General features: G+C 60.1%; 1 protein-coding gene across 1 annotated transcript; it reads left to right on the top strand.

Annotated features, from left to right (window-relative positions):
- Positions 1-790: 790 nt before the first annotated feature.
- MMP15 (matrix metallopeptidase 15) lies at positions 791-19,671 on the top strand (the record flags this gene model as incomplete). The annotated part of the gene is made up of 10 exons (XM_079723804.1): positions 791-952; positions 11,454-11,602; positions 12,269-12,394; positions 14,164-14,471; positions 14,808-14,969; positions 15,905-16,158; positions 16,520-16,658; positions 17,656-17,806; positions 17,942-18,057; positions 19,205-19,671. 10 exons carry the CDS (start codon positions 791-793, stop codon positions 19,669-19,671), a joined length of 2,034 nt encoding a protein of 677 aa, XP_079579930.1.
- Positions 19,672-24,607: the final 4,936 nt, after the last annotated feature.

The raw sequence follows: 24,607 nt of genomic DNA, 5'->3' as shown, positions 1-24,607 counted from the left end.
AAGCAAGGAGGGGAGTGACGGGGGCGGGCTGGGGAGGATTCCCGCCGTCTGGGAAGAGTAAAAGGGTCGCCTGTCCGGCTCCACCGCCGGCACCTGCTACCAAGAAGCCTCTGGCTGAGGTACCGCCCCCGGCCCCCGCCTGGGTCCGCCCGCCACGAGAGCACTGGCCCTTTAAGAGCGGCGGTAGTGCATCGCGGGGAGGAGGGCCGGGAGCGCTCGGGGCTGCGCGGAATTCGCGGGGAACGTCTGGCGCCGGCTCTCTGGCTCGCTCACTCGCTCCGACCGGCTCCCTGCGCCTCATCCCTGGGCTGCGCGGGGACCCGGGCCCGGTCGGGCGCGGGGCGAGCAGGATCCACGGGCGGGAGGCGCGCGCTCTGGGCAGCGCCTGGCCCCGGACATGGACAGAAGGAGCTGGGCGCGCAGGGGGCGCCGCGGGACCGGGCGGCCGGAGCGCTGAGCCAGACAAAGGCTCAGGAGTTGCGCTTGCTCTCGAGAGCCGGGCCCCGGGCGCCGAGGCTGCAGGACCCCGCGGCGGGCGGCTCCGGCCCGCCCTCTCCCCCGTGGGCAGGCTCCGAGCGCCCGGCCCTGCCCGGCCCGCTTTTCCTCGGGCGTGGGAATTTGCCGAGGAGACCTAAGCGGCTCCGCGGTGGCCGGGACCGGGAGGTCTGCCTCGCGCCCGCCGGGCGGGGAGCCAGGGAGCGTCGCAAGTTTCCGAGCCGCGTGCGGGGACCCGGCGAGCGGGCGAGCCGCGCGTGCAGCAGCGCCCCGGGCCAGGCCGGTCGCCGGAAGCATGGGCAGCGACCGGAGCGCGCCCGGACGGCCGGGCTGGGCGGGCAGTCTCCTTAGCGGCCGGGAGGCGGCTGCGCGGCCGCGACTGCTGCCGCTGCTGCTGGTGCTTCTGGGCTGCCTGGGCCGCGGCGCAGCGGCGGAGGACGCAGAAGTCAATGCCGAGGTAAGGGCCCTCGCCCAGTCCCTTTGCCACGGGTTGGAGGACTTGGGGCTGGGGGACTTGGGGTGGGAAGGAAGCCACGCCCGCAGCCTGAAGCGTGGAGAGGAAGAGCGCGGAGATGAACCCCAGTCCCGGAGTTGGGGGCGGGGAAGAAAGGGGACGCGGCAAGCTGCCCCTCCCCAGCTGGCCCTTGGCGGTGCACCTCTTCCCAAACCCTGGAGGGTGTAGGGCTTGCGCCCGCTCTCTACCCCTACAGCCCCGTCCTGGGCACTGATCCTTCCCAGCCCGCGTCCCGGGAGCCGCTTCTGCCGCCCCCAGCCCTTGTTCCTCTCCTTCCCTCCCTACCGGACTCCTGATTCCTCGAGAGCTCTGCGGACGCACGGTGACGTTCTTTGCGAATGGGAAGGGGGCTGCTCTGTGTGTGTGTGTGGGGGGGGGGTCTCGGGCACAGCAGGCAGCGCTCCTGCCTAGATAGACTCTAGTTTGGGTGACACTGAGCCTCGCGCGGCGGGCTGGGATAGGGGGAGGGGGTGCGAACCTCCGAGGCAGCCCATTCGGGTTGAGGGGGCGCTTTGGCGACTTTCTCAGACTCTTGCGCGCAAGCCGCGCCACGGCCAGATGGCATCTAAGAGGGAGACCCGGTCTCACCCGGCGCTTCCTCCACCAGCGCCCCTACGCCAAGGCCCGGGCCCAAGAGGGTGGACCCCGAACATTTTTTCACCAGGAGCCCGGCAGACGTCCCTACCGGGGCCCATCTCTGGAGCGGTCCCGTGGGTGATTAGGCGCCGCCTCCTGGCGCAGAGCTGCGTCCAGCCAGCGCCCCCGGCTCCATGGGGTCGCCGAGCGCCGTCCTCCGGATTAGGGCCAGTGAGGGCACTAGCTCCGTTGACCCAGAGCAAAAGCGTAGACGTTCTTTCCCGACTTCTAAGACCCTGCTCCCCGCCCAGGAGAAGGGGAGAGGTTTGGCATGGTGGGGAGACACCCCCCTCAGCGCGTCCCCGGTAGGCTCGGGCCTCGGTGCCCTTGCGCCGGCCTGGAGCCTCCTGCCCGGGCTGCTGCCCTGTGTGCCGTTTCTATTTGCAGCCAGGCCGGTGCTCCCTCCCAGCTCTCAGCGGCTTCCCCACCTCCCCGGCTGCCTGGGAGATTTTTCCGATGGAAGCCTGCCCTTCCCCGCCCTACTTTAATAAAAGCACTGAGGAAGGGCAGGGAATTCCTCCCAGCTCAAGTTACACCTCCCAGCCAGTTCCCCACCTGCTTTGCCCTCCCTCTTCGGCCCGGCCAGGGAAAGCTACAGGGAGCCAGGCCCTGGCAGGAGGCAGAGTGGGACCCCAGGCCATGCCCAGTCCAGCTCCACCACCCCACCCCGCATTCACACAGGCAGGCAAGCAGGCAGGCAGGCAGGGGCTTACTGGGGACTCCTGCTGGTGGGGATTGCCCCTCAGCCTGCATCCAGGTACTGGGCTGAGAGTGCTGTTTGGGCCCACCTGCCACTCTCTGGAGTTGAATACCAAAGAATTGCAAGTCATAGACCCACCCCCGAGGAGTTTATAATCTATACTTAGAAACGGCATCTCCACACAGAAAGCAATCGCAGGCCCAACTGGAATTTGGTAGCCAGGCATTGTGATTTGGCATTTTAGATGGCCAGGAGCTGGGGCACTGGGACCTGTGGTCTGAGGCCTTCGTTCTCTCTTTCCTTTGCTTCTGCTCCTCCATCACCTCCTGCTCTCCCAGCTGCGGGAGTACCCATAGCCCAGGGCCTGCACGGGGGCACAGACCATGGGCCCTATGCCTGTGTGGCACTGACTAGGGATTCTGTGACTGACCTGCAGCCCCTCCCCTCGGGAGAAACTTGGGTTGGGCTATTGTGGGAAGAAACTCTGGAAAGTACAGGGCACCCTTGAATGCTGGAAGCCAAGGTAGATGCAGGACTAGAGACCGGTGGGCTATCCCAGATCCTAGAGTTGGCTTTGGAGTACAGGCTGTTCCATGGAGTCCCATCAAGTCTGGCCGGATCTGGGCCCAAAGAGTCAAATGGCTTCAGCAGCCAGCCCATTTGCCCGGAGGCTGTGAAAACTGTCCCCAGGTCCATGCTAACCAAGAACCAGCATCAGAGATTCCTGGGCCTGGCTGCACCCTGTGTCTAGAGCCTCCGTCCCTTGGAGAAGGGTTTTGGTCCTTGACCACAGCTCCAGACCTCCAGCCAGGTCAATGGCTGGGACTGTCTCTGAGCAGCTTAGAAACTGAGGCAAGGCCAGCCCCTCTCCCTCTCTCTCCCTCCCAGGGCAGAAACCAGAGGCATCTCATCAGACTAAGGAATCAGACGTGTGCTAGGAGCCAGTAGACACCGGCAACCTGGCAAGCCTCAGCCTGGAGAAGGCTGTCTTCCTTGGGGAAGCCACCGCTGAGCTACTCTGCCCTGTCCCACTCCCCCCTTGGCTGTCAGGTCCCAGTCTCCAGCCATTCTGGCCCACAGAGACCCAGGCCCCGCCTGACTGAGGAGCCAGCTGTAGCTCCTGGCCTCCCTGACCTGAGAGTCCAGGCCCTCCTTCAGATTTCTGTCTTGCTCTTTCTGGCTATAGCGCATATTCCACTTAAGTGCCTTTGATTTTTCACCAGAGAAGCTTTGGCTCTCCCCACCTCCCCCTCCCCCCCAGACACACCTCTAGGCCCTCAGCCCACCCACCCCTCCGCATGGAGGTGACTCAGGCCGGTAGAGTTCAAAGGTGTGGTGCCACTGCCACTAAAACATGGACACACCCACCTCCTCGCCCCTACCTGGCAGCTTAGCAGGAGAGCAAAAAAAGGGGTAGGAGTCAGCTGGAATTCTGCTTTTGACCTTCAGGTCTAACTGTGGCGCCGCAGCCCCAGGCTTCCTGTGCTCGTCTCTGCCCACGCCTCCATGCTGGCCCCTGGGGCCCCACCGTGTGCTCCTGTTAGTGCCCTTTCCTAACTGGAGCAGAAGCAGCAGGGGCGCCCGTGCCCACTCGCGAGGAGAAGGGGTTAATGTGAGGGCTTGTCTTTGGGAACCTACAGAAGCTGAATCTTCTCGCCTTCTTTCTCCCGCTCTGCTTTTTAATCTGTCCTCCTCTTATCACTAACAAGCTACTGCTCTCCATACTTTATTTCAAAACCCAGAGAGAACTGGGCTGACTGGTGCTGCCAGGCACTCGGGATCCGACTGGGCTGTGCCCTTCATGCCCAGCCCTTTGCCAGGGCCCTGTGTTAGGTCTGCCCTGGGGTCCAGTCAGTCAGCTTCCTCCTTGCAGAGAACAGCCCAGTGTGTGCTCCATGTGTGTGCATCACCTGGCCTGCCCATTCTGACCCCTGGACTCAGACGCCTTCCTTTGCCCCAGCCCAAGGAGGGTGGAGAGGAAGCAACCTAGAAACACACCCAGACCCCCCTTAGAAGACTTCCTGCAAATCTCTGCAAATACTACCCATGTTCTCTGATGCCAATTCAGAATAGCAACGCTGCCCGGCAAGGAAAATCCTCTCCCTGCCAAGCACTTGGTTCTGGTCACCCCTCCATGCCCCCTTTGTTGCTTGGTCCAGATGTCCCCTGCCATCGACGCCTCTGCCCAGCTGGAAGTTTGACTTCTGCCTGAGGCCAGCTTGCCGTGGTTGTAGTGGTGGCCACTGCTTCCCACCTCCAATTAAAGTTGGTGCTGTAGGCCTTTGGGAGGTGATTAGGTCATGAGGGCAGAGCCCTCGTGAGTGGGATTAGTGCCCTTATAAGAACTGCCTGAGAGGGCTTCCCTGGTGGCGCAGTGGTTGAGAATCCGCCTGCCAATGCAGGGGACACAGGTTTGAGCCCTGGTCTGGGAGGATCCCACGTGCCGCGGAGCAACTAGGCCTGTGTGCCACAACTACTGAGCCTGCACTCTAGAGCCCACGAGCCACAACTACTGAGTCCATGTGCCACAACTACTGGAGCCCGTGCTCCACAGTGCGTGGGGGCCATCGCGGTGAGACGCCTGCGCACCACAACAAAGAGGGGCCCCCGCTCACGGCAACTAGGGAGAGCCCGTGCGCAGCAATGTGGAACTGAACGCAACCAAAAGTAAATTAAATAAATAAAAAATTTTAAAAAAAGATAATTAAAACTGCCTGAGAAAGCTCCCTTGCCCCTTCCACCATGTGGGGGCACAGCAAAAAGTTAACAGCCAGGAAGAGAGCCCTCACCAAACCAGATCTTGAATTTCTTCCCTCCAGAACTGTGAGAAATAAATATTGTTACGAGCCACCCAGCTTATGGTATTTTCGTTACGGCAGTTGGCATCTTCAGTATCGTCCCAACATTTATGTAGTTCACACAGCTGACCACTTGGGCAGGGGTCAAGCCCCATGGCCAGCTCTGCCCTGGGTGTGGAGATGTATTCTGTGAGTCAGCAGAAGCAGAGGGGGCTTGGGGGCTCTCTGCTTAGATCCTTTTCCAGCTCAAAGAGGGCCCAGGGAGGAGTCCACAGATGAATGTGAGGACCTGGGACCCTGCAGGTGGCTGAACACTCCAGGCCTGAGGCACACAGTTAAGTGCCTTCTGACTGGACAAGCCCCCGCTGAGTTAGAGCTCATATGAGGCCGTTCCCCAGAAGAACAGTGGTTCTGGGTATGCCTGAGCCCTTTAGGGGAGGTAGTACAGATTTTGCAGCCCCGGGCAGGAACAGCAGAGATGTATGAGATGGTCCTGGATCAGAGAGACAAAGAGGGATGCGTCTTAACCAGATCCCATTTCCCTTGTGGGAATAGCAGGAAATGAGCAAGAAGAGCCAACTCAACCTCCAGTATCTGGACAGACAGATGGGGACCTGAGTCTTAGCCATCAGCCAGCCCTCGAAGATGCCCCACAGCCACGGAGCCTGGAGGTCAGGGTCTGGAACTGCTCTCAAGGATTCGCCCTTAGCCCTGGACACCACCTGGTCCTTCTCCCAGAAGAAGCTGCCCTCCCCCCAGAGGGGTGGGAGCCCAGCTTCGTGTCCACCACACATGGGCCTGGCGCCTGGTACATAGGAAGCGCTTACAAAATGGTGACAAAATACAGTGACCGTGAGAAGCACATGGCATTTGCTGTTGTGGGCAAGTCACTGACCCCATCTGAGCCTCAGTTTCTCATTTGTCTACAAAATGAGACTAGTAATAGTATCTACTGGGTGGAGTTATTGGGGAAATTCAGTGCGTTTATGTGTAAAATGCCGAATGCTACGTACGGTGCCCCTCACGTGGGGCCCATGGGGGATCAAGTGTTATTTTTGAGCACCTTCAACATACTTGGTGCTATCCTGGGCAGGGCCTAGGGGTGTTTTGTAAGCATTTTCACATTTAATCCTGTATTAACTGTAAGTTTAGGTGCAATCATGACCCCATTGTACAGAAGAAGAAGCTGAGACCTTGAGGTGAGAGACATTACCCCTGATTCCCCAGCCTGGGTGGTGGCAGAGGAGCCTGAGCTCCCAGCCCCCAGGCTGGGTTAAAGGCTACGGGTCAGAGCCCAGGGTGTCATCCTTTGGAAGTGCCGCCAGGCAGGAGCCTGCTGGGCCTGAGCCAGGTGGGAAGGAGGGTGTGGAGGTGGAGCCAGGGCCCGCCCTCAAGCCCGTGAGCCTGGAGCCCTACCCCTGCCTGTCCAGCCACCCAGGCTCTGCCTGGAAGGCAGCCCCATATAAGAGACAACACCTACAGGGGGGTTCCAGGTGAGGCCCCAGGCCTGGCCCTCAGCCAGCCCGAAACCACTAGCAAACAGGGCCCTTTTCCCCACCCCTGCCCGCCCACTGGCCGAGGACCTGGCTGCTTTTCCCTCCGGGTTAAGGAGTGCAGGGCAGGCTGGGAGGCCACAGGGTAAAGAAGTGGCGTCCACTTCCTTCCTGCTTCCCTGGCTGGACGTCCCCCACCCGGCCTGCTCTCCCCACCACCCAGAGCCCCTTCCCCACCTGCAACTTTCCCATCTTGGGGGGCTGGGTTAGATTTGAGCCCCAAAAGAGCAAGTGTGTTCTTCCAGAACTGCTTAAATATGGACTATGCTGCCACTAAAGGGAGTAAATGATCCACTAAGGACAAGGTGGTCTGGCTTGGCGCCCCCTTTCTTCCCCGGCCTCCGACTAGTTATGCCGTCTGCGGGCACAGTGAGGACCTCAGGACACCATGAAAGGTCTGCGTCCGTCGCTGGCGGGCCTGACAAGACGCCTTTTGTGCCTGTCTGGGCAGCCCCGTTAGGGTCTGCTTGGCCTGCAGAGAGAGCCATGGGTGAGTGAAGCAAAGCAGAGCCAGGAGAGATTTTTCTTATCGCACAGGGTCTGATAAGGCCGGGTGGGAGGCGGCTTGGTTTGTCTGAGCCCCGAGGAGCTGGATGCGGCAGCAGCAGCACGCTCACCCTGCCCCCACCTCTGCTTAATGCACAGTATTGATCGGGCAGCTCCTTCCCAGACACACCCGCCCCCCGTGGGGAGGGCTTGCCTCGCCGCTGTCTCGGCAGTCCTGGGGGGCAGCCCTGCGGGGCAGCCCTGCTGACGTGGCCCAGCGCCCAGACCCAGCCAGAGATGTGGAGTGTGGGGAGGGCTGGGCGCTGTTCCCGAGAAAGGCCAGAGCCCAGTGTCCCCTGCCTCAGGCCCAGAGGAGCTGCTGCTGCTTCACAAACAGCCTGGTCCAATAGCACTGCTTATGGGCTCCGGTTCTAGCCATAGACCAGCTGCGTGACCCTGGGTGGGCCCCTCACCTTCTGTGAAACTTGCTGTCTGTGTAATGGGGATGGGGTACTTGTGAGCATTGAATGGGGCGACGAGAGTGGACAGTCTGGCCTCCAGCAGATTCTCAGCCCCTGGCTGCTGCATTTATGGCCTCTCCTAGGGGTCAGGGGGCCAGGAATTCCCCCTCAGACTCTTGATGGCTCTACATCTCTTTGCCTGGGGCCAACCACTCACCTGAAGCCTCTACACACACTTAAGGGATGGGGTCTGGAGCTTGAGAAAGAAATGGCTGAAAGAACCAGGGTGGGTGGGGTATCCTGCAGCAGCCACCCTCCCTGGGCTGCAGGCAGGAGGGGGCCTTGTGGCCCAGAGCTCTCTCTGCAGAACCCTTACCTGCCTCCCACTGGACAGTGGTCCTCATGGAGGAGGCCCCACCACTCTGCTGCTTACTGACCTCCCTGAGCCTCAATTTCCCCAGCTGAGCAACAAAGCTTCACTGCTTGGCTCACCCCACCTGTGAGACTCGAGGTGACCGGACGGAAAAGGAGACACCTTATGGAAGGGACAATCTCTACCGGTAGGAGCAGCAGGGGCTTGAGCACAGCCCCTCCCCAACTTTGAGACCAGGGGTCAGTCATGACCTTGGGAATTGCTTCCCGCTTTTGTCCCAGGGCCGCAGAGCCCCTCAGGAGGCTGGAGTTAGGGCAGCACCTGCCGTGCACCTGTGCCCCCCATGGTCTTTCCCCTCCACCCCCAGGGCTTGTCGAACTTAGCAGAGCAGTAAGGTGATGAAAAACTTCTCCTGGACACGGGGGGAAGGAAAAGCCCCGGCCCCGCGGGCGGTGTAGACTGACTGGTGGGTGCATTGCCAGTCAGGCGGGCTCGTCAGCTCCTTCACCTTGACTTCCGGGGCCTCAGCTGCTCTGGGCCAAGGCTGTATTTCAGCTTAGCCCACTCATGTCACCAGTCCTCAGCCTCAGCTTTTTACCCAGCAGTGGCCGAGAGACATTTGTCATCAGGAAGCCTTGGCTGATACCGAGATGGAAGCTCCTGGCTTCCCTGGGACTCAGAGGGTGTTTGTCTGTGTGAAGGAGGGTCCACAGGCACCCTTGGGCCTTTCCCGTCAGCCCCCCGAGCCGTGCCCAGTATTGAAGGGGCCCCTCTGCCCCATCCCCCCCGCGGGGCTCTGGAGCTCTTCACTGCAGACAGGCCCAGCTCCCTCCCCTCCCCAGGGCCCCAGCCTGAGCCTCCCCCGCCCTGCCCTCCTCCTGTCACTCGCCACACTGCTAATCAGTCCCTTGGTGGCCTGTGATTGCGCTCCCCGGGATATTTTTACCTTCTGCAAATAGGTGATATAGAGGTGCCCTCATCTGTCAGCAGCAGCCTCAGCTCTCCCCCCACCTCCAGCTGGATTCCTTTCACTGTTAGAGCTGGCCGAGCATCACAGCCTCGCCTTCTAGAGCTTTCCAGGCTTCTTCAGGCAAACCGTGTCCATTAAGGGTGGTGGACATCCCCCTTTACAGACACACAGGAGCCTCAGGAAAGGTTTCCATGCTTGGGAAGAATGGGGAAGGTGCCCATAACACTGCCAGTGTCTGGTGGACCTGAAGGAAGGGGGCCCTGGGCAGGAGGGGTGGGGGGGGTCCATGGGGGATGCCACAGGGCGCTCCTGCCTCCCCCAGCTGCCCTGCCCCCACCCAAGGCTGCCTTGTCGGAGCCTGGATCCTTCAACCCTGTCGGCCGACGCAACAGGCTGCCACTCTAGGAACAACCGGGCAGTGCCCCTGCCCCCACCAGCCTCTGTCATTAATACCATGTTGACTGAGCACTTTCCCCTGCCCAGCACAGTGCCAAGGGCTCCTGTGGACTTGCCCATTTCATCCTCACAGAAATCCATGAGATGAGGCAGGTCTTGATTCAACCCCCTTTTACAGACTGAGGCACAGCGAGCAAAGTGGCTGGGCCAGGATCTGTCCCTAGAGCCGTGGTCGTTTGTCAGCTCGGTGTCTGCCGCGTTGTCCTGCGAGGCCTCGAAGCTGTGGCTGGGCCTCCTCAGGCTCTGGCAGCCTCCCCGTGCCGCCCTCATTGGCTCAGCCTCTGCTCCCTCCAGCGGCAGCCTGGGCTTGCTGAGCCGGGCTATGTGGGCAATCCATCCATACCAGGGGCCTGGGCAGGTGCCAGGGCTGGGCTGGTGAGAGGCACTGAGGGAAGTCAGTACCTTTGGAGCTGGATGTGACCCTGGTGGCAGACAGATGTGAGCGTGGCCCAGGCCAGCTGACACACGGCTGTCGGCCCAGAGCAACTGCCATGTCCAGCTGCCATCCTGCCCCGTGGGCCCTTGATGTGCAGCCCTCACCTTCCAGAGCATCTCAGAGAGCAGACCTCTAGGTCCCCTCACTCTGGGGGTTCCCGGAGACCAAAGGTAGACAAGGAAGGGTTCAAAGGACATGCTTCCATGTAGCCAAGGCCCACAGCAGTCCCTGGCCTCTGCTCACCAGCCTCCCACAGTGGTCACCATGTTCTCGTGGCCTTGGGGGCACCAGGTGGGCAGGGCGGAGTTCCCTTCCTTACCACCACTCAGCTTGGCTCACTGGGGATCCCATCCATCGGTTTTGACTGCAGTGGTCCTGTCTGCTCACAGACTTGCCAGCGTGAATTCCTCATTCTGTGGGTGCACCGGGTCTCCCCAAGGAGATCATAAACCCCTGGGGGTCAGGACACTTTAGCCGCCTCATCCACGGCCTCCAGCTGGCATGGCACCTGGCACAGAGAGGGTGCTCAGAAACACTTGGCAGGATGGCTGGCTGGGTGGGCGGACACACAGACAGACAGATGGGTAGATGGATGAGAAGACTTGCCCAGCAAGTCTTGAAGGGGACGGGCACCCCCATTGTGTCCCAGCTGCTTTTCCCATGTCCATCTCTCTCACCCCACCCCCTGACAACCCCATGGCTCCCATTTTGCACACGAGGACACTCAGGCCCGGAGAGAACAGAGTTTGTGGCAGAGCAGAGACTGGACTTCAGGCCTCCTGTCCCACCCTCCTGGGCCTGGGTGGGCGGCCTGAACCCACCTGCTTTCCCTCCGGAAGGTTCAGGGTCTGTTGGGGAACAGCACCAAGGGGCTGGTTTTCCTACTTGGTGAGAATTCAAGAGGTTCTGAACCCTGTAGGGTCCCCAGTGGTCTGCCTGGAATGGTAGAAGGCCCCACCCTGGAGGGGCCAGCACAGTAATAAGGACGGCAACTGTGGACTGTCCTCAGAGACACAGCTTCTGTCCTAATGGGGGAAGGCAAATAATAAACACCTAAGTGAAACATACAGTGTGTCAGATGGTGACAAGTGCAGGGAAGCAGGAGAGGGAGTACAGGGTACAGCGGATGGGTGTCTTTTTTACATTTGTCAGAGAACACTCCTCCAATAAGGTGATGAAGCAGAGACCTGAAGAAAATGAGGGCATGAGCCATGCAGATTTCCGTGGGGAGAACACTCCAGGCAGCAGGAAGAGCAAGTGCAAAGGCCCTGGGGCCTCACAGGTAGCTCCTGTGAGAATTGGCTTTTCCTCTGAGATGGGAAGTCTTTGGAGGGTTCTAGACAGAAGACTGACCAGACCTTACTTGTAAAGGCCTTCTGTTCCGGCTCTTGTTTGAGAACAGACCGTAGGAAGTGGAAGCACAGAGACCGTACAGAAGCTCACATGGTCACCTGGAGGGAGGTGGTGACGGGAGGTGATGGTGGTGGAGGTGAGAGGTGGTGGGATGCAGGCCATGCATGTTTGGAGGTAGCGGTGCCAGAACCTGCTGACCAGGTCATGGCCTCTCCTTTGCAGAACTGGCTGCGGCTCTATGGCTACCTGCCCCAGCCCAGCCGCCACATGTCCACCATGCGCTCCGCCCAGATCCTGGCCTCGGCCCTCGCCGAGATGCAGCGCTTCTACGGGATCCCCATCACGGGTGTGCTGGACGAAGAGACCAAGGCGTGAGTCCCTCGGTCGGGCCATTCCCAGACCCCACTGGCACCTGCCCTCCTTCTGGCCTGCTCTGATGAAGGCTTGGCATATGGAGTTTCCAGAAAAGAGTGGCCTCGATAAGAGATGGCATATGGCTTGATCCTCCGTGCTAGCTCTGATTGGTTGGGAATGGCTGCCTGCTGCCTAGTGTTGAAAAGGCTCCTAAGGCCAAAGCCCAGTTCAGCAGCAAGGAGCATAGGATTGATTAGTGATGTCTGCCACAGGCATGGGAACGGGGAGGTGCAGCACACATGCACACATGTGGTTGCCTAGCTAGGCCTTGCTCTGAATCTGGCAGAGGTGATGTGACCCAAAGCCACATCCTTGATGAGCACGCACAGAGCATAAGGTATCAGGGATAAGAAGCCTCAGGGTAACTCTCCTCCCATTCCTGGGTGACAGTGCTGAAAAGGGGCTCACCTTTGCAGAGCCACTGCTGGGCACCCAGTCTTCCAGTACAAGATCACTGTACCGTTTTCCTGATGAGGAGCTCGAAGCTGAGAGTCCCTCACCCCCTCCACACCCATATAAGGGGCAGCTGGAGGCCAGCGGGGGGAGGGTGGGAGACGGTGGACTGCCTGGAAGAGGCAGAGCCCAGCAGGCAGGCGTGTTGAGGGGAGGCTCTGTGCACCTAGGTGGATGAAGCGGCCCCGCTGTGGAGTGCCAGACCAGTTCGGGGTACGCGTGAAAGCCAATCTGCGGCGGCGGAAGCGCTACGCCCTCACCGGGAGGAAGTGGAACAACCACCACCTGACCTTCAGGTAGGGACCCTGGCTGCCCAGGGTGGCGTCCCCCCAGGGCACCCTCCAGAAGCAGCTGGCCCCTCTCTGCCTGGGCTGAGGCCTCAGGCTTCCCAGGGGGCTCCTCTGGAAGGCTTCCTTTCCCAGCAGCCCACTGCAGGGTGTCCGGCCTAGCCGTCCAATCCTGCCAATCCCGCTCCCATGCTGATTAGACCGGTCACCCCACTCACCCACCCACCCCAGGCAGTCTCCCTCCAGAGAAGGGCAGGACCTTTGAACTGCTTCTGCTCTGTCCTCCTTCCCTCCATCCCCTCACCCGCCAGCAACCTAGGGCTGGCCTCACCTGCCCAGATGGGCTCCTGCACCAGTGCAAACTGGGGGCTTCAGGCGTCTGAAGGGTAAGGGAGGACTGGGATGCCTGAATCCAGGCAGATGCAAGCAGGCAAGCAGCAAGTCACCTGCACAGACCCTGGTTCAAGCACCCTCCTCCTTTCCACTGAGTCCTTTGGCAAGAAACCCCCCTGAGCCTTGAGCTCTGTGGCAGTCCCCAAGGGTTCCCCCTTCTTGTTCCAATCCAGCCATGACCCCACCCGCAGCTCCATCTCCTGAGGAAGAGTAGCCCACAAGGTCACATAGACCCAGGCTGCCAGAGTGAATTCATGATCCATGAGTCGATTCATGATCTTCAATGGAGATCTGTCCAGCACATGGACTCTTAATCTGCTTGATGTGGGAGATAACAGGCTTCATCATGCTTTGTGTGTGTGTGTGTGTGTGTGTGATGCTTGTTAATGCTTAACATTTACATGTTCTCAGAATACAATTATGTAAGAAAGAAAAAATCAGAATATGTACCCTTTATAGGCATCACAGTTTTGTTTGGGTCAAACGTGAGGCAGAGATGCCTTTAGTCTGTACTCTTCAAGGCAACGGAAATCTAGAAGGACAGATACTTATTATTAGGGGCTGGTATATTTGTTTAATATTTATCTGCAATAATGATAGAATTGTTTTTAGGAGAGTATGGATAGTAGGGTAAAATATAAAGAGAGAAAGAGCTCTTTTAGAATTACACATAGATTTAACCTACTAAATGGCAGAACACTGGTAGTAGAGAAGCAGCCTGGCATGTTGGAAAGAGGTATGTTCTGGAAGCCAGCAGTCCTGAGTTTGAACAGGCTTCATCATGCTTTTATCATGTGCAGGCTCATATGTGCCCATGTTCTACCTGAGTTAAGTCATTTAATCCTCCCAGGCACTCCATGATGAAAGCGCTGCCCTCCTTTTCCCATTTTACAGATGATGAAACTAAAATTCAGAGAGATTAAGTCACTTGCCCAAGGTCACACAGAAAATGTTAGAGCCGAGCCTTGAACTCAGGTCACCCTGACCCTGGAGCCCAACATTCAGAACCTCTTGGCCTGTGTTTCCCAAACCGCAGCCATTTGCATCCCACTTTCTAGGTCTTTCTCTTGGCTATGTATCACCTATACTTTTAATTACTTAATGTTTTTCTTTCTTAAAATAAGCTTATTTGGCACAATGCAACCTTATTCAGTGATATCCTAATGAATTCCTTGGCTTCACGTTAGTTCCTTTTTTTTTTTTTTTTCAAATTCATGTCAAAGTAAACTAACAGTTGATATTGATGAGCATTGTCCATGAACCAGCTCAGATCTTATCCCCTTTCCTTCAGACCATGTGTCCCCTCCCCCAACCCAGTGAGTGCTAGCAGTGGACAGCAGCCCCAGGCCCTGTGTTCACTCACACCTCTCTCTGCCCACCTGCAGCATCCAGAACTACACGGAGAAGCTGGGCTGGTACCACTCGCTGGAGGCGGTGCGTCGGGCCTTCCGCGTGTGGGAGCAGGCCACGCCCCTGGTCTTCCAGGAGGTACCCTATGAGGACATCCGGCTGCGGCGGCAGAAGGAGGCCGACATCATGGTACTCTTTGCCTCTGGCTTCCACGGCGACAGCTCACCGTTTGATGGCACAGGTGGCTTTCTGGCCCACGCCTATTTCCCTGGCCCTGGTCTGGGCGGGGACACGCATTTCGATGCAGATGAGCCCTGGACCTTCTCCAGCACTGACCTGCATGGTGAGAACAGCTGGTCAGGGTGACAACAGGGGAGGCGAGCTGGAGCCTCAGGGCTCAGAGGAGAGAGCATCCCCCATGCAGTCCTCGGGAGCAGTGACACTTGGTCTCAGTCTCCTGCCCATCATCTCCAAGGGGGGGTGGTAGGGAAGGGAAGGAATCATCGTACCCATTTTCCAGACGGGGAAGCTAGAGGCCCAGAAGTCAGAGCAGTTTAGCTTCTTCTAAGAGTAAAGCATGGCCAGGCTCTCTGGCCCCCTCAGCCCACCCCAGCCCTGTCTGGGGTGTCCAAGACATGGGCCAGGTCAGAGCTGACTGTGCTGCCTGCCCCCACTACAGGGAACAGCCTCTTCCTGGTAGCAGTGCATGAGCTGGGCCATGCGCTGGGGCTGGAGCACTCAAGTAACCCCAGCGCCATCATGGCACCATTCTACCAGTGGATGGACATTGACAACTTCCAGCTGCCCGAGGACGACCTCCGGGGCATCCAGCAGCTGTATGGTGAGCGGGTGGCATGGGTGTGGCCGTGGTCTCTGCACGCTGCTCTCAACTCCCAGCCCTACGAGGCGTAGGTACTACTGCTACCCCCATTTTGTAGACGAGGAAACTGAGGCCCAGAGAGGATTAGTGGTTGTCCACATCATTCAGTGAGTAAATGGTGGTGCTAGAAATGAAGCCCAGGGCTGGCCGACGCCAGGACCTGGCCCTCCCTCAAGGCCCTCACCCAGAGCTTTCATGCTGGCCCCAGGGCCCCTCACTGACCCCCTTTCCTCCGCAGCCTGAGTGATATTCTTATTAGACCGAGGGTGTCCCTGGGGTCCCAGGACCCCATTCCTACCACTGTCACTCCCAGCCCGTGCCTCTCCCAGGCTCTCCACTGAGTGTTGCTGGTTTATCACTTCCCAGTGCCTTTGAGGCAGGTGGCATCCCTGCCACCCCACTGCAACCAGGCCCCACCAGAGAAGGCCTCCGGTGGGGAGGTGTCCTGGGGGCCAGTTTGGTGGGTCAGGGCCACACTCAGTGCCCACCCTGAGCCCTCACTGTGTTCCTGGCCACCTGGGAACCAAGTTCTTCCCTCTGCTTGTGTCCACTGTTTCCTGGAGCCTCCACTGGAGCAGGCTGGCATCCTGAGGGGAACATCACCGAGGGGGGGTGGAGCCAGCGGCAGCCTCAGGGGCGCAGTGACCCAAGCCCAGTGTGGGGAGGTCAAGGAAGGGGCTGTGTGGAGGAGGATGGAGGTCCTCCCAGGGCTGCTGGCCATGCGGGGGAGGGGTCTGCGGTGGCCAGATAGGGCCTTTCGCCTGGGTGGGCTGCCCATGGAGCACAGGTCTCCCCAGGCTGGGGACCCCAGGCTTCCAGGGCTCTAAGTCGGAGACCCTAGCATCCTGGCTGAGTTCCAGGGCTACCCCCTCACTTCCCCCTGCCACCCTCCGCAGGCACCCCAGATGGCCAGCCACAACCCACCAGGCCTCTTCCCACTGTGACCCCCCGGCGGCCAGGCCGGCCAGACCACCGACCCCCCAGACCCCCTCAGCTACCTCCCCCAGGCGGGAAGCCGGAGCAGCCCCCAAAGCCAGGCCCCCCAGCCCAGCCTCGAGCCACGGAGCGGCCCGACCAGTATGGCCCCAACATCTGCGACGGGGACTTTGACACGGTGGCCGTGCTGCGTGGGGAGATGTTCGTGTTCAAGGTCTGGCCCTGCCTGTGCCTCCCCAGCCCCTTGGCCCAGGCTCAGAGCAGAGAGCACCCTCCCACTTCTCCCCCAGACCCTTGCCCTGCCTCCACCCCCGCTTCAGTGAGCAGCCCCTGGGGAGCCATCAGACCTTAGACCAAGAAGAAACCAGCCTGAGGGACAAGAGAATTGCCCTGGATCGTACAATAAGCCTAGGAGTCCACACCCCACCCGGGCTCTCTCCCTGGTGCCGCCCGGGCTTCCTAAGCCACCTCCCCCTGGACCCTCCCTGACCGGGGAAGGGGTGGGTCAAGGGGGGCCTCCCCCAAGGCCAAGGCAGCAAGCCTGCCATGCTTGCTCACACCCGTGCCCTCCCCAGGGCCGCTGGTTCTGGCGGGTCCGGCACAACCGGGTCCTGGACAACTACCCCATGCCCATAGGGCACTTCTGGCGTGGTCTGCCCAGTGACATCAGTGCTGCCTACGAGCGTCAAGATGGGCGTTTTGTCTTTTTCAAAGGTGAGCTGGGGCAGGTAGGAGGGAGGGGACTGGGTGGCCTTCCTGCCCTTACCTCTGGCCTGACCTCTGACCCAGCCGGGACTGAGGGAGGAGGAGAGGGAAGGACCGTGCACATCTCGTCTTGTTGCTCACTGTGGGCTTACTCGGGGGAGATGAGTCCTTCTGGCAGCAAGGCAGGGGTTGGGGACGTAGACAGAGACCAGAGGACTGGGCGGCAGAGGCTGCTCTGATTGGAGGCAAGTGTCCATCTTCTGCAGCACGGGGGCTCCGCCCCATCGCCCCCCTTCCTTGCATCCTGTGCCCCTTCCTTGCCCCTTCCTTATAAGAGTGGGTCCCCGAGCCCACTCTGGGGCAGGATTCCTGAGTCTGTCTGTGGAGACAATGGAGCTCCCTCCCCTCAGCTCTCCCTCTGTGGCCTGCCTTCCTGGGGGAGGGCCTCAAGGGCAGCACCCCTGATGGATCAGCTGTGTCCCCAGCCCCACTGGCCCGAGCCTCAACCAGGCAGGAACTCCCCGAGGACAGGGCTGGGTCCACACTAAAAGTAAGGAGCCCTGGGCCATGCACTGGGGTGCCCCAGGGATGCAGCCCCCAGACCCAGAGGCCAGGCAGGGCTCCCCCTCTTTCCTCTCTCTGTACAAGAACTGTGTGGGGGGTGGATGTTCAAGTGGGAATAGAGGCCCGTATACAGTGCGACTGTGCGTGGTGTGTGTACAGATGTGACCCGGCAATGTGTATGTGTGTAAATGGGTGCGTCGCAGGTGTCCATGAGTGTCCACTGTGTGTGATGCTAGGGTGAGTTGCGCTGTATGTTGTCATGGGTGTGTAGGTGTCAGTGCCTGTCCTGTGTACGAGGATGTGTGTGTGTGTGTGTGTGTGTGGTGAGTGTGGTAATGGATGTGAACAGATTTGGGAGCCCAGGATATCCCTCCCGGTGCCCCCTTCCTGCACAACCCCCACCGGCCCCAGGCCTGTCCTCACACCCCCGCCCCTCCCACAGGTGGCCGCTACTGGCTCTTCCGAGAAGCGAACCTGGAGCCTGGCTACCCACAGCCACTGACCAGCTACGGCCTGGGTATCCCCTACGACCGCATTGACACAGCCATCTGGTGGGAGCCCACAGGTCACACCTTCTTCTTCCAAGAGGACAGGTGAGCACCCCTCCTCGAAAGGGAAAAGGCCCGCACTGGGCCCCCACCCTCAGGCCTGCCCAGAAAGAACCCATGGCCCATGCGCACCGGGCTCCAGGCCCCAGCTGGCCCGCAGCCCGGTGCTTTTGGTCACAGGTATTGGCGTTTCAATGAGGACACGCAGCGTGGAGACCCCGGCTATCCCAAGCCCATCAGCGTGTGGCAGGGGATCCCCACCTCCCCTAAGGGGGCCTTCCTGAGCAACGATGCAGGTACCAGGGCCAGCCCCCTCCCAGTCTACCCAGCACTCACCCTCCCCCCTCCTCCATACACAGAGAACAGGGCTTGCCTGAGGTCACCAGCATCGAGATGGCATGCATGGGGGACACAGCTGTGCCAGGCTACCATTTACCCCATTTACAGAGGCCAAAGAGAGCTTGCGTAAAGGGCCCCAAATCCCGCAGTGAGGAAGTTACGGAGTCAAGAGTCCAGCCAGACCTGCCTGTGTCCAGAGCTGGTGCTCAGAGCTGCCCCAATCCCCACAGAGCCTTGAGCCTGGCGGGGGTGGGCGGTGAGCTTGGCTCAGAGCGACGGGAGCGGGAGTCCTCCCGGGGTGCCCCCTTACCCGCTTGGCAGGGAAGCATGATCTCTGTCGTTATAACTGAGCAACAGGGAGCTGTGGCTTTTATTTCTCCAGCAGGGTCTCTGGTGAGTTTAAGAAAACCCATCAGCCCTGGTTCTCAGCCTCTGGGTTCTCGGCCTCAGGGGAGACCCGGCTGGCTTTGCTAATGCTCGGGTGGGTCACACAGCTGCCATGCGTGTCACATGGCTTCCATGCGTGATGGTTTCACTCTGCAGCTGCTCTGACCTCCTTGTGCTCAGCTGAGTATAGACGCACCTGGTGGTTCAAACCTGGCCCTTCCTGGAGTTAAAGGGATGTGGGTGGAGTGCCCAAGACAGAGATCTGGTCCGAGGCGGCATCAGTCCCCTCTCCAGGTCTGATGCAGGCTGACTGTGTGGCCTTGAGCAGACCTGCAGCCTGCAGACCTGCAGCCTGCATCAGCCTGCGGCAGAGAGGCCTTGGCCTCTCTGGTGCAGGGAGAAGCCAGGCCTGGGTTCCCTGACTGTAGCCCACAACCCAGCAGGCTACTGGACCCTACTGTGCGCTGCCCTAGTCAATGTCAGCCCAACCAGGAAGCACAGGATTCTAATCGTGCCCCTGACCTAAACCCTGTTCTTTGAGCATGGTCTGCCTCCTATAAGTTGGTAAGGGACAGATTTGAAGATACCCAGGGAAGCAAGTGAGAAGGATGGTGTTTTAAAGCTGGGGCCCCTTCAGCTCACCCTAGTCTTCTTCGAGGTCTCTGGCCAGTGGGTGGGCCCCGGCCTGACACCCCTCCGGTCTGCTTGCCCTCGCAGCCTACACCTACTTCTACAAGGGCACCAAATACTGGAAGTTTGACAACGAGCGCCTGCGAATGGAGCCCGGCTACCCCAAGTCCATCCTGCGGGACTTCATGGGCTGCCAAGAGCACGTGGAGCCGGGGCCCCGATGGCCTGATGTGGCCCGTCCGCCCTTCAACCCTGACGGGGGTGCAGAGCCCGGGGCGGGCGGTGACAGTGAGGAGGGCAACGAGGGCCACGAGGCGGGCCCCGGCGGCAAAGAGGGGGACTTCGGGGAGGGGACAGACGAGGACGGGGGCAGCCGTGTGGTGGTGCAGATGGAGGAGGTCACTCGGACGGTGAACATGGTGATGGTGCTGGTGCCCCCGATGCTGCTGCTGCTCTGCATCCTGGGCCTCACCTACGCCCTGGTGCAGATGCAGCGCAAGGGTGCGCCCCGCATGCTCCTCTACTGCAAGCGCTCCCTGCAGGAGTGGGTCTGACCCTCCGCACCAGCCTGTCCTGCTCCTCACGGTGCTAAGGGGCCGGGCTGGCCGCGCCTGTGGTTCTGAGACAGCTCCTGGGGCCTTTCATCCAGAGCCTTCAGTGGTTCCCTCAGCCCCTGGGTGGGGGCCCCTCCAGGCCCTCTAACATCCCTGCCAGGCCTGCCCCCTTGTTTATTTATGCCCAGGTATCTTTTTTTTTTTTTTTTTTTTTGCACACTAATTGAGCATTTCTTCCTACTTTCCTGACCAGGGCGGTCCCTCAGGGCAGGGGGTTAGAGTTTTCTAAATGTAGTTCTGCACCAGACAGGGAATCAGGCTCTCACCCGCTCTGGCTTAGCCAGGGGCGCAGAGGGTCAGAAGGCCCGGCTGGAAGAGTGGCCAAGGGACTGCTGGGCTGTGCTTCAGCCTGAGCACCAGGGCCAGAACCGAGGGCTTTGCTGGCTTTGGAGCTTGGTGGGGCCTAACTGGTCTCCAGCCCTCTGAGTCTCTGTGGTCTTAGAAAGAGCTTTCACCCGGTGGCAGCCCCAGGCCAGAGGGGGCAGAGGGGGAGGTGGCCCGCTGATCGAGAGAGTCCTGTTGAGGTCCGGTTCCTTCCCACCCACCTCTGACAACTCCAGCAGCCTGGTTCCCTGTGCCTAAGAACCTACCCTGCCCCTGGCCAGCACAGGGCCAACAGCCTCCAGCTCCCCTGGACCCCTTGAGCCCGCACCTCCTTCCCTCTCTGGAGAAGGGGCCCTGGGCCTGCCTTACCAAGGACCAAAGGGGGTCTGCCGAGGCCCCTTTCCCCAGGGTAGCACCAGCCTCGGCCCCAGGCTGGGTCTCCACCCCCGCCCACTTTCTCCTCTCTGAGCCGTGACCCGACTGGGCTCTTTCCGTGAGCCTCCTCCCTCCCTCTCTCACCCGCACCACCATCCTCAGAGGTCTCAGAACCCCAGCAGCCTCAGGCTCAGCTGCCAGTGTCCTGGCTCCCCCGGGGAGAGACGGGCGGATGGGCGCCCAGGCTGGCACAGTATGTGTCCACAGGCACGTGCCCACCAGCCTGGGGGTGTTCCTCCCTGCCAGCTCCCTGTCCCTCAGGGGCACTGGTAGGGAGAGGCCAGCAGCTCATCCCCTCACACAGGCTGTGGGACAGGGCTGTGGAGCCCCCAGAAGAGCCCACTAGTGGTAGCCTGGAGATCCTCCCCGTCCTGGGCTCAGCCCTGAGCGTGGAGATGATTCCTCCCTCTTTTCCTTCCCAAAGTAAGCAGGAGGTGAGGCTGCTGTGGGAAATGGTACTGTACAGCCGGCTCTGTCCCCTCTGCTTCCCTGCAGCCCTGAGCAAGCAGGTCTGCCACCCAGAATCCCCGAGGCCCCTGCGGGGAGGGGCTCCTCATGGGCTGGCCCCAGTGCGGGTCCAGCAGCTTCCTCCCCCCTCCATCCTCAGAACCACCGGTGAGCCAGCCAAGGGGGGTGGGGAGGGAGGGGGTCAGTGTCCACCCCCATATGTTTCTTTCTGTAAATAATCTGCACTGATTAAATTGTACGGCCGGCGAGTGTGCCTCCTTTGTCAGAGGCCTTGGGCTGGAGCTTACAGCTGGAGGGGCTGCAGGTGACTAGGGTGGGGAGGGTGTGGTCCAGGCTGGGATTAGGGGGCTTGCCCCCCACCACGCCAAAGAGACCTCGTTCACAGTTCTGCAGGGGCTCCTTCCCGATGGCCCTGGAAGGGGCAGAGCTCTGGGGAAGAGTGGGAGGCAGCTGCCCTCAATAGACCAGAGGAGGGTGACCAGGGGTGGCCCTGCTGGGGTCAGGCAGAGAAGGGGCGGGGAACTTACTGGCCATTCCTTCATGGTGAGAAAGGGCACCCAGCTTCCCGCACACCCTGCACGTCTAGGAAGGGAGGGATAACCAGTCCAGGCCACCCAGCCTTCCCACCCATCCGGACTGGTTCTAGGCAGCCTGAAGACCCAGCTTGGACAGGAAGAGATGAGAAACGATGCCACTGTGGATTCCAGAAGTTCCCCTCAAGTTCCTCTGCTCTGCCCAGAAGGTGAGGGGCCACCCAGGATCTGCCCTCTTCGAAGAAGCAGAAAACCTCGCCCCGGGCAGGGGGCAGACAATGCCCAGGAGTGCAGGAGACGGGCGTCGCTGCCCTCGGGTCTGAGCTTGGCTGGTGAGCCTTGCACTCCACGTCCGACCTCTGGGCCCATCCTGTTGGGCGCCAGCCTGCGCACCCAGGACCGTGATGCTCAGCCACGGAGCAGGCCAGGCCCCCAGAGCTCCTTAGGTGGGGTCCTCCAGCCTGCTCCAGGCCCACCCTCCCCCGCAGCTGCGTGCCCCCTTCATCCCGCCCTTTCCTCTCTTTGTGTTGAAAACTGGCTGAGGAGATTAGGAAACGCTGGCCCTCGGAAGCCCCAGAGGCCACTCAGGCTCAGCTAGGAAACCGCCTGTGTGCTTCCCCCAGCCCAGGGGCCTTGGTGGGCGGCACGGGGTGGGGGGCGGGTAGACGCTGCCACGTCAGCCTTCCTGCGGCAGCAGCCGCGAGGCCCCACCAGGTCTGCCTCCTGCCTGAAGCCTTAGGGTCACCCAGAAGCCCAGAGGTCACCAGGCAGGAGGAGGGCGGTGTGGGGCAGGGGGACCAGAGGGGACAGGATGAAAGGCCTTCTCCTCGCCGAGCTCTTCCGCAGCCGAGGGGAGACTTAGCAGAGGCCTCACCTCCTCAGGAAACCGCCTGAGGAGCCTTCCAGCCCCAGCTCCCGGCTAGAAGCTCAAAGAAACCCGGCGGCTCAAGGAACAGCCCATCTCACGAGCCCAGTTTATCCTTGCTCAGGGGCCCAGGTGTGTGGAAGTCTCTGAGGCACGAGGGGTGGGGGAGCGCCTGGGCCCTCTCTCCCCAGCCCCAGACAGCCCAGCAGCCCCAGTGACCCCCTCCTCCCCAGGATTAAACAGAAGCCCACATCTTTTTTTTTTTTTTTTTTTTTTGGTGGTACGTGGGCCTCTCATTGTTGTGGCCTCTCCCGTTGTGGAGCACAGACTCCGGACGTGCAGGCCCAGCAGCCATGGCTCACGGGCCCAGCCGCTCCGCGGCATGTGGGATCTTCCCGGACCGGGGCACGAACCCGTGTCCCCTGCATCGGCAGGCGGACTCTCAACCACTGCGCCACCAGGGAAGCCCCCCACATCTTTAATGTGCCTTGTTTTTTTAAATCCAGCTGTAACCTAAGCTCACCTTGGGCCCCTCCCAGCCCCCCATTCCCTCAGCATCTTTTGTTTCTTTATATTTTGCTAATTCCCAAGTAAAACAGGCAGGACATTACAGATAAACAAAAAGAAGAAGAAGATAAGTTGCCATCACTCCCCCAGCCAGCGTGGACAGCTTGATGTATTTCCTTCCAGCCTCTTTTCCTCTAGCTTTTGCACAGCTTGGGGTTTTAGAGTCCAAAACGTCCTGGGCTTCAGCCCTGGTGCTACCGGTACTTAAACCTCAGTGGAGGGGATCACATGACCTACCCCACTGGCTGCTGGAAGGATGATCAGAGGACGCTGGCTGTCAAGTGCTGGCGAGTGCTAAGTGTGTGATCACGACTCCAGTTGTCTTGCATGCTCCCTTGCTTACATTTCACTCCCGAGATGAGCGCAGCTCAGAGAGGTGAAGTGACTTGGCCAAGGTCACACGGCCAGGAAGTGGACAATTAGAACCCAGACAGAATGACTTGCACAGCAGCCCAGTGCCCCCACCCCCACCCCCATACTGCTGGAGAATCTAGCAGGGATGAGGAGGCCCCTGACCACCCTGGCCTTCCCTCCTCACTCGTTCTAGACATCGAAGACCCCAGGGCCACCAACAGAGCCTCCTTTCAGGCTGCGGCAGGGCTGAGCTGGCCGCTTCCTCCCCCTCCGACTTGGCAGAAAAGCCTTTTTGTTGTGGCTCACATAGAGGCCATTCTCCTCCGGCTCACGGTAAGAAATGGCCAGCTTCCTGTCCATCCACGGCCGCCAGTGGACTCCTCCGTGTACATCCAAGAGGAGCAGGGCTTCCTGCCCCTCCAGGTCCTCTAGTTCTGCCTCAGGGGCCCGGACTTTGCCCCTCGATCCGTGAAACCACACAAGGGGGTTGGACACAGCCTCCTCTCAGCTTTCCTGGCGAATGCTGGGGATTCCAGGCCTCAAGGCACTCTCAGGACACAGCAGTACCGCCCTCGGCCTACTGCTCAAGTGGCCTCATGACCCACAAAGCGCTGGCAGAGCCCCTGCCAGGCTGCTTGCTCTGTCCCAAATGTCCTGGCACTTGCTCGCCTCTATGCCTTTGCGTGTGTTGTTCCCTCCTGCTGGAAAACCCTTCCCTGCACATTTTATCCTATTCAAATTGCACAGATCCTTTAAGGCACAGGTTAAGGTTTGCCTTTTCCAGATTTCCACCCTCCCTCCTCAAGATGATTGTTTCCTTCCACCCCTGGCTCACCCAGCACTTGCATCCTAACCATTCCTTGCCTCTGACTCCAGTCTTCCCATCCTACAGGCACCCAGATGCTGAGTGTGACTCCATCACTCACAGGCTGTGTGTCCTTGGGCAAGTCACTTCACCTTTCTGAGCCCATCTGTAGAATGCGGCTAATAGCCATGCCTCTTTCATTCAGCTGTGAGGCTTGATCGAGCTGATCCATGTAAACACTTAGAACAGCCCACAGCAGGCTCTCAATAGTTTGTTACTCATATCTCTGTTTTAGGTGCAGGTACCTGATGGGCACTAAGGAGGCATACCTCCTTGCCTTCCTCTCCAGGAGTATTTGTGGGATGGGGTCAAAGGTCGACAAGCCCAAGGACAGGTGCCAGGAAGAGGGACATTCCTCTCCCACCAGCTCCCCGCCTCAGCTGCCGTGGCCTCACCCTGCCGACCCTGGCGGCCCAGCCCCTCCTCACCCGCAGCGCCAGGCCTTCTTTCCAGATCTTGAGCACG

The sequence above is a fragment of the Hyperoodon ampullatus genome (genome assembly GCF_949752795.1).
Source record: "Hyperoodon ampullatus genome assembly, chromosome: 18".
NCBI classification, from domain to species: Eukaryota; Metazoa; Chordata; class Mammalia; order Artiodactyla; family Ziphiidae; genus Hyperoodon; species Hyperoodon ampullatus.
This window is presented reverse-complemented; position numbering and strand designations above follow the sequence as displayed.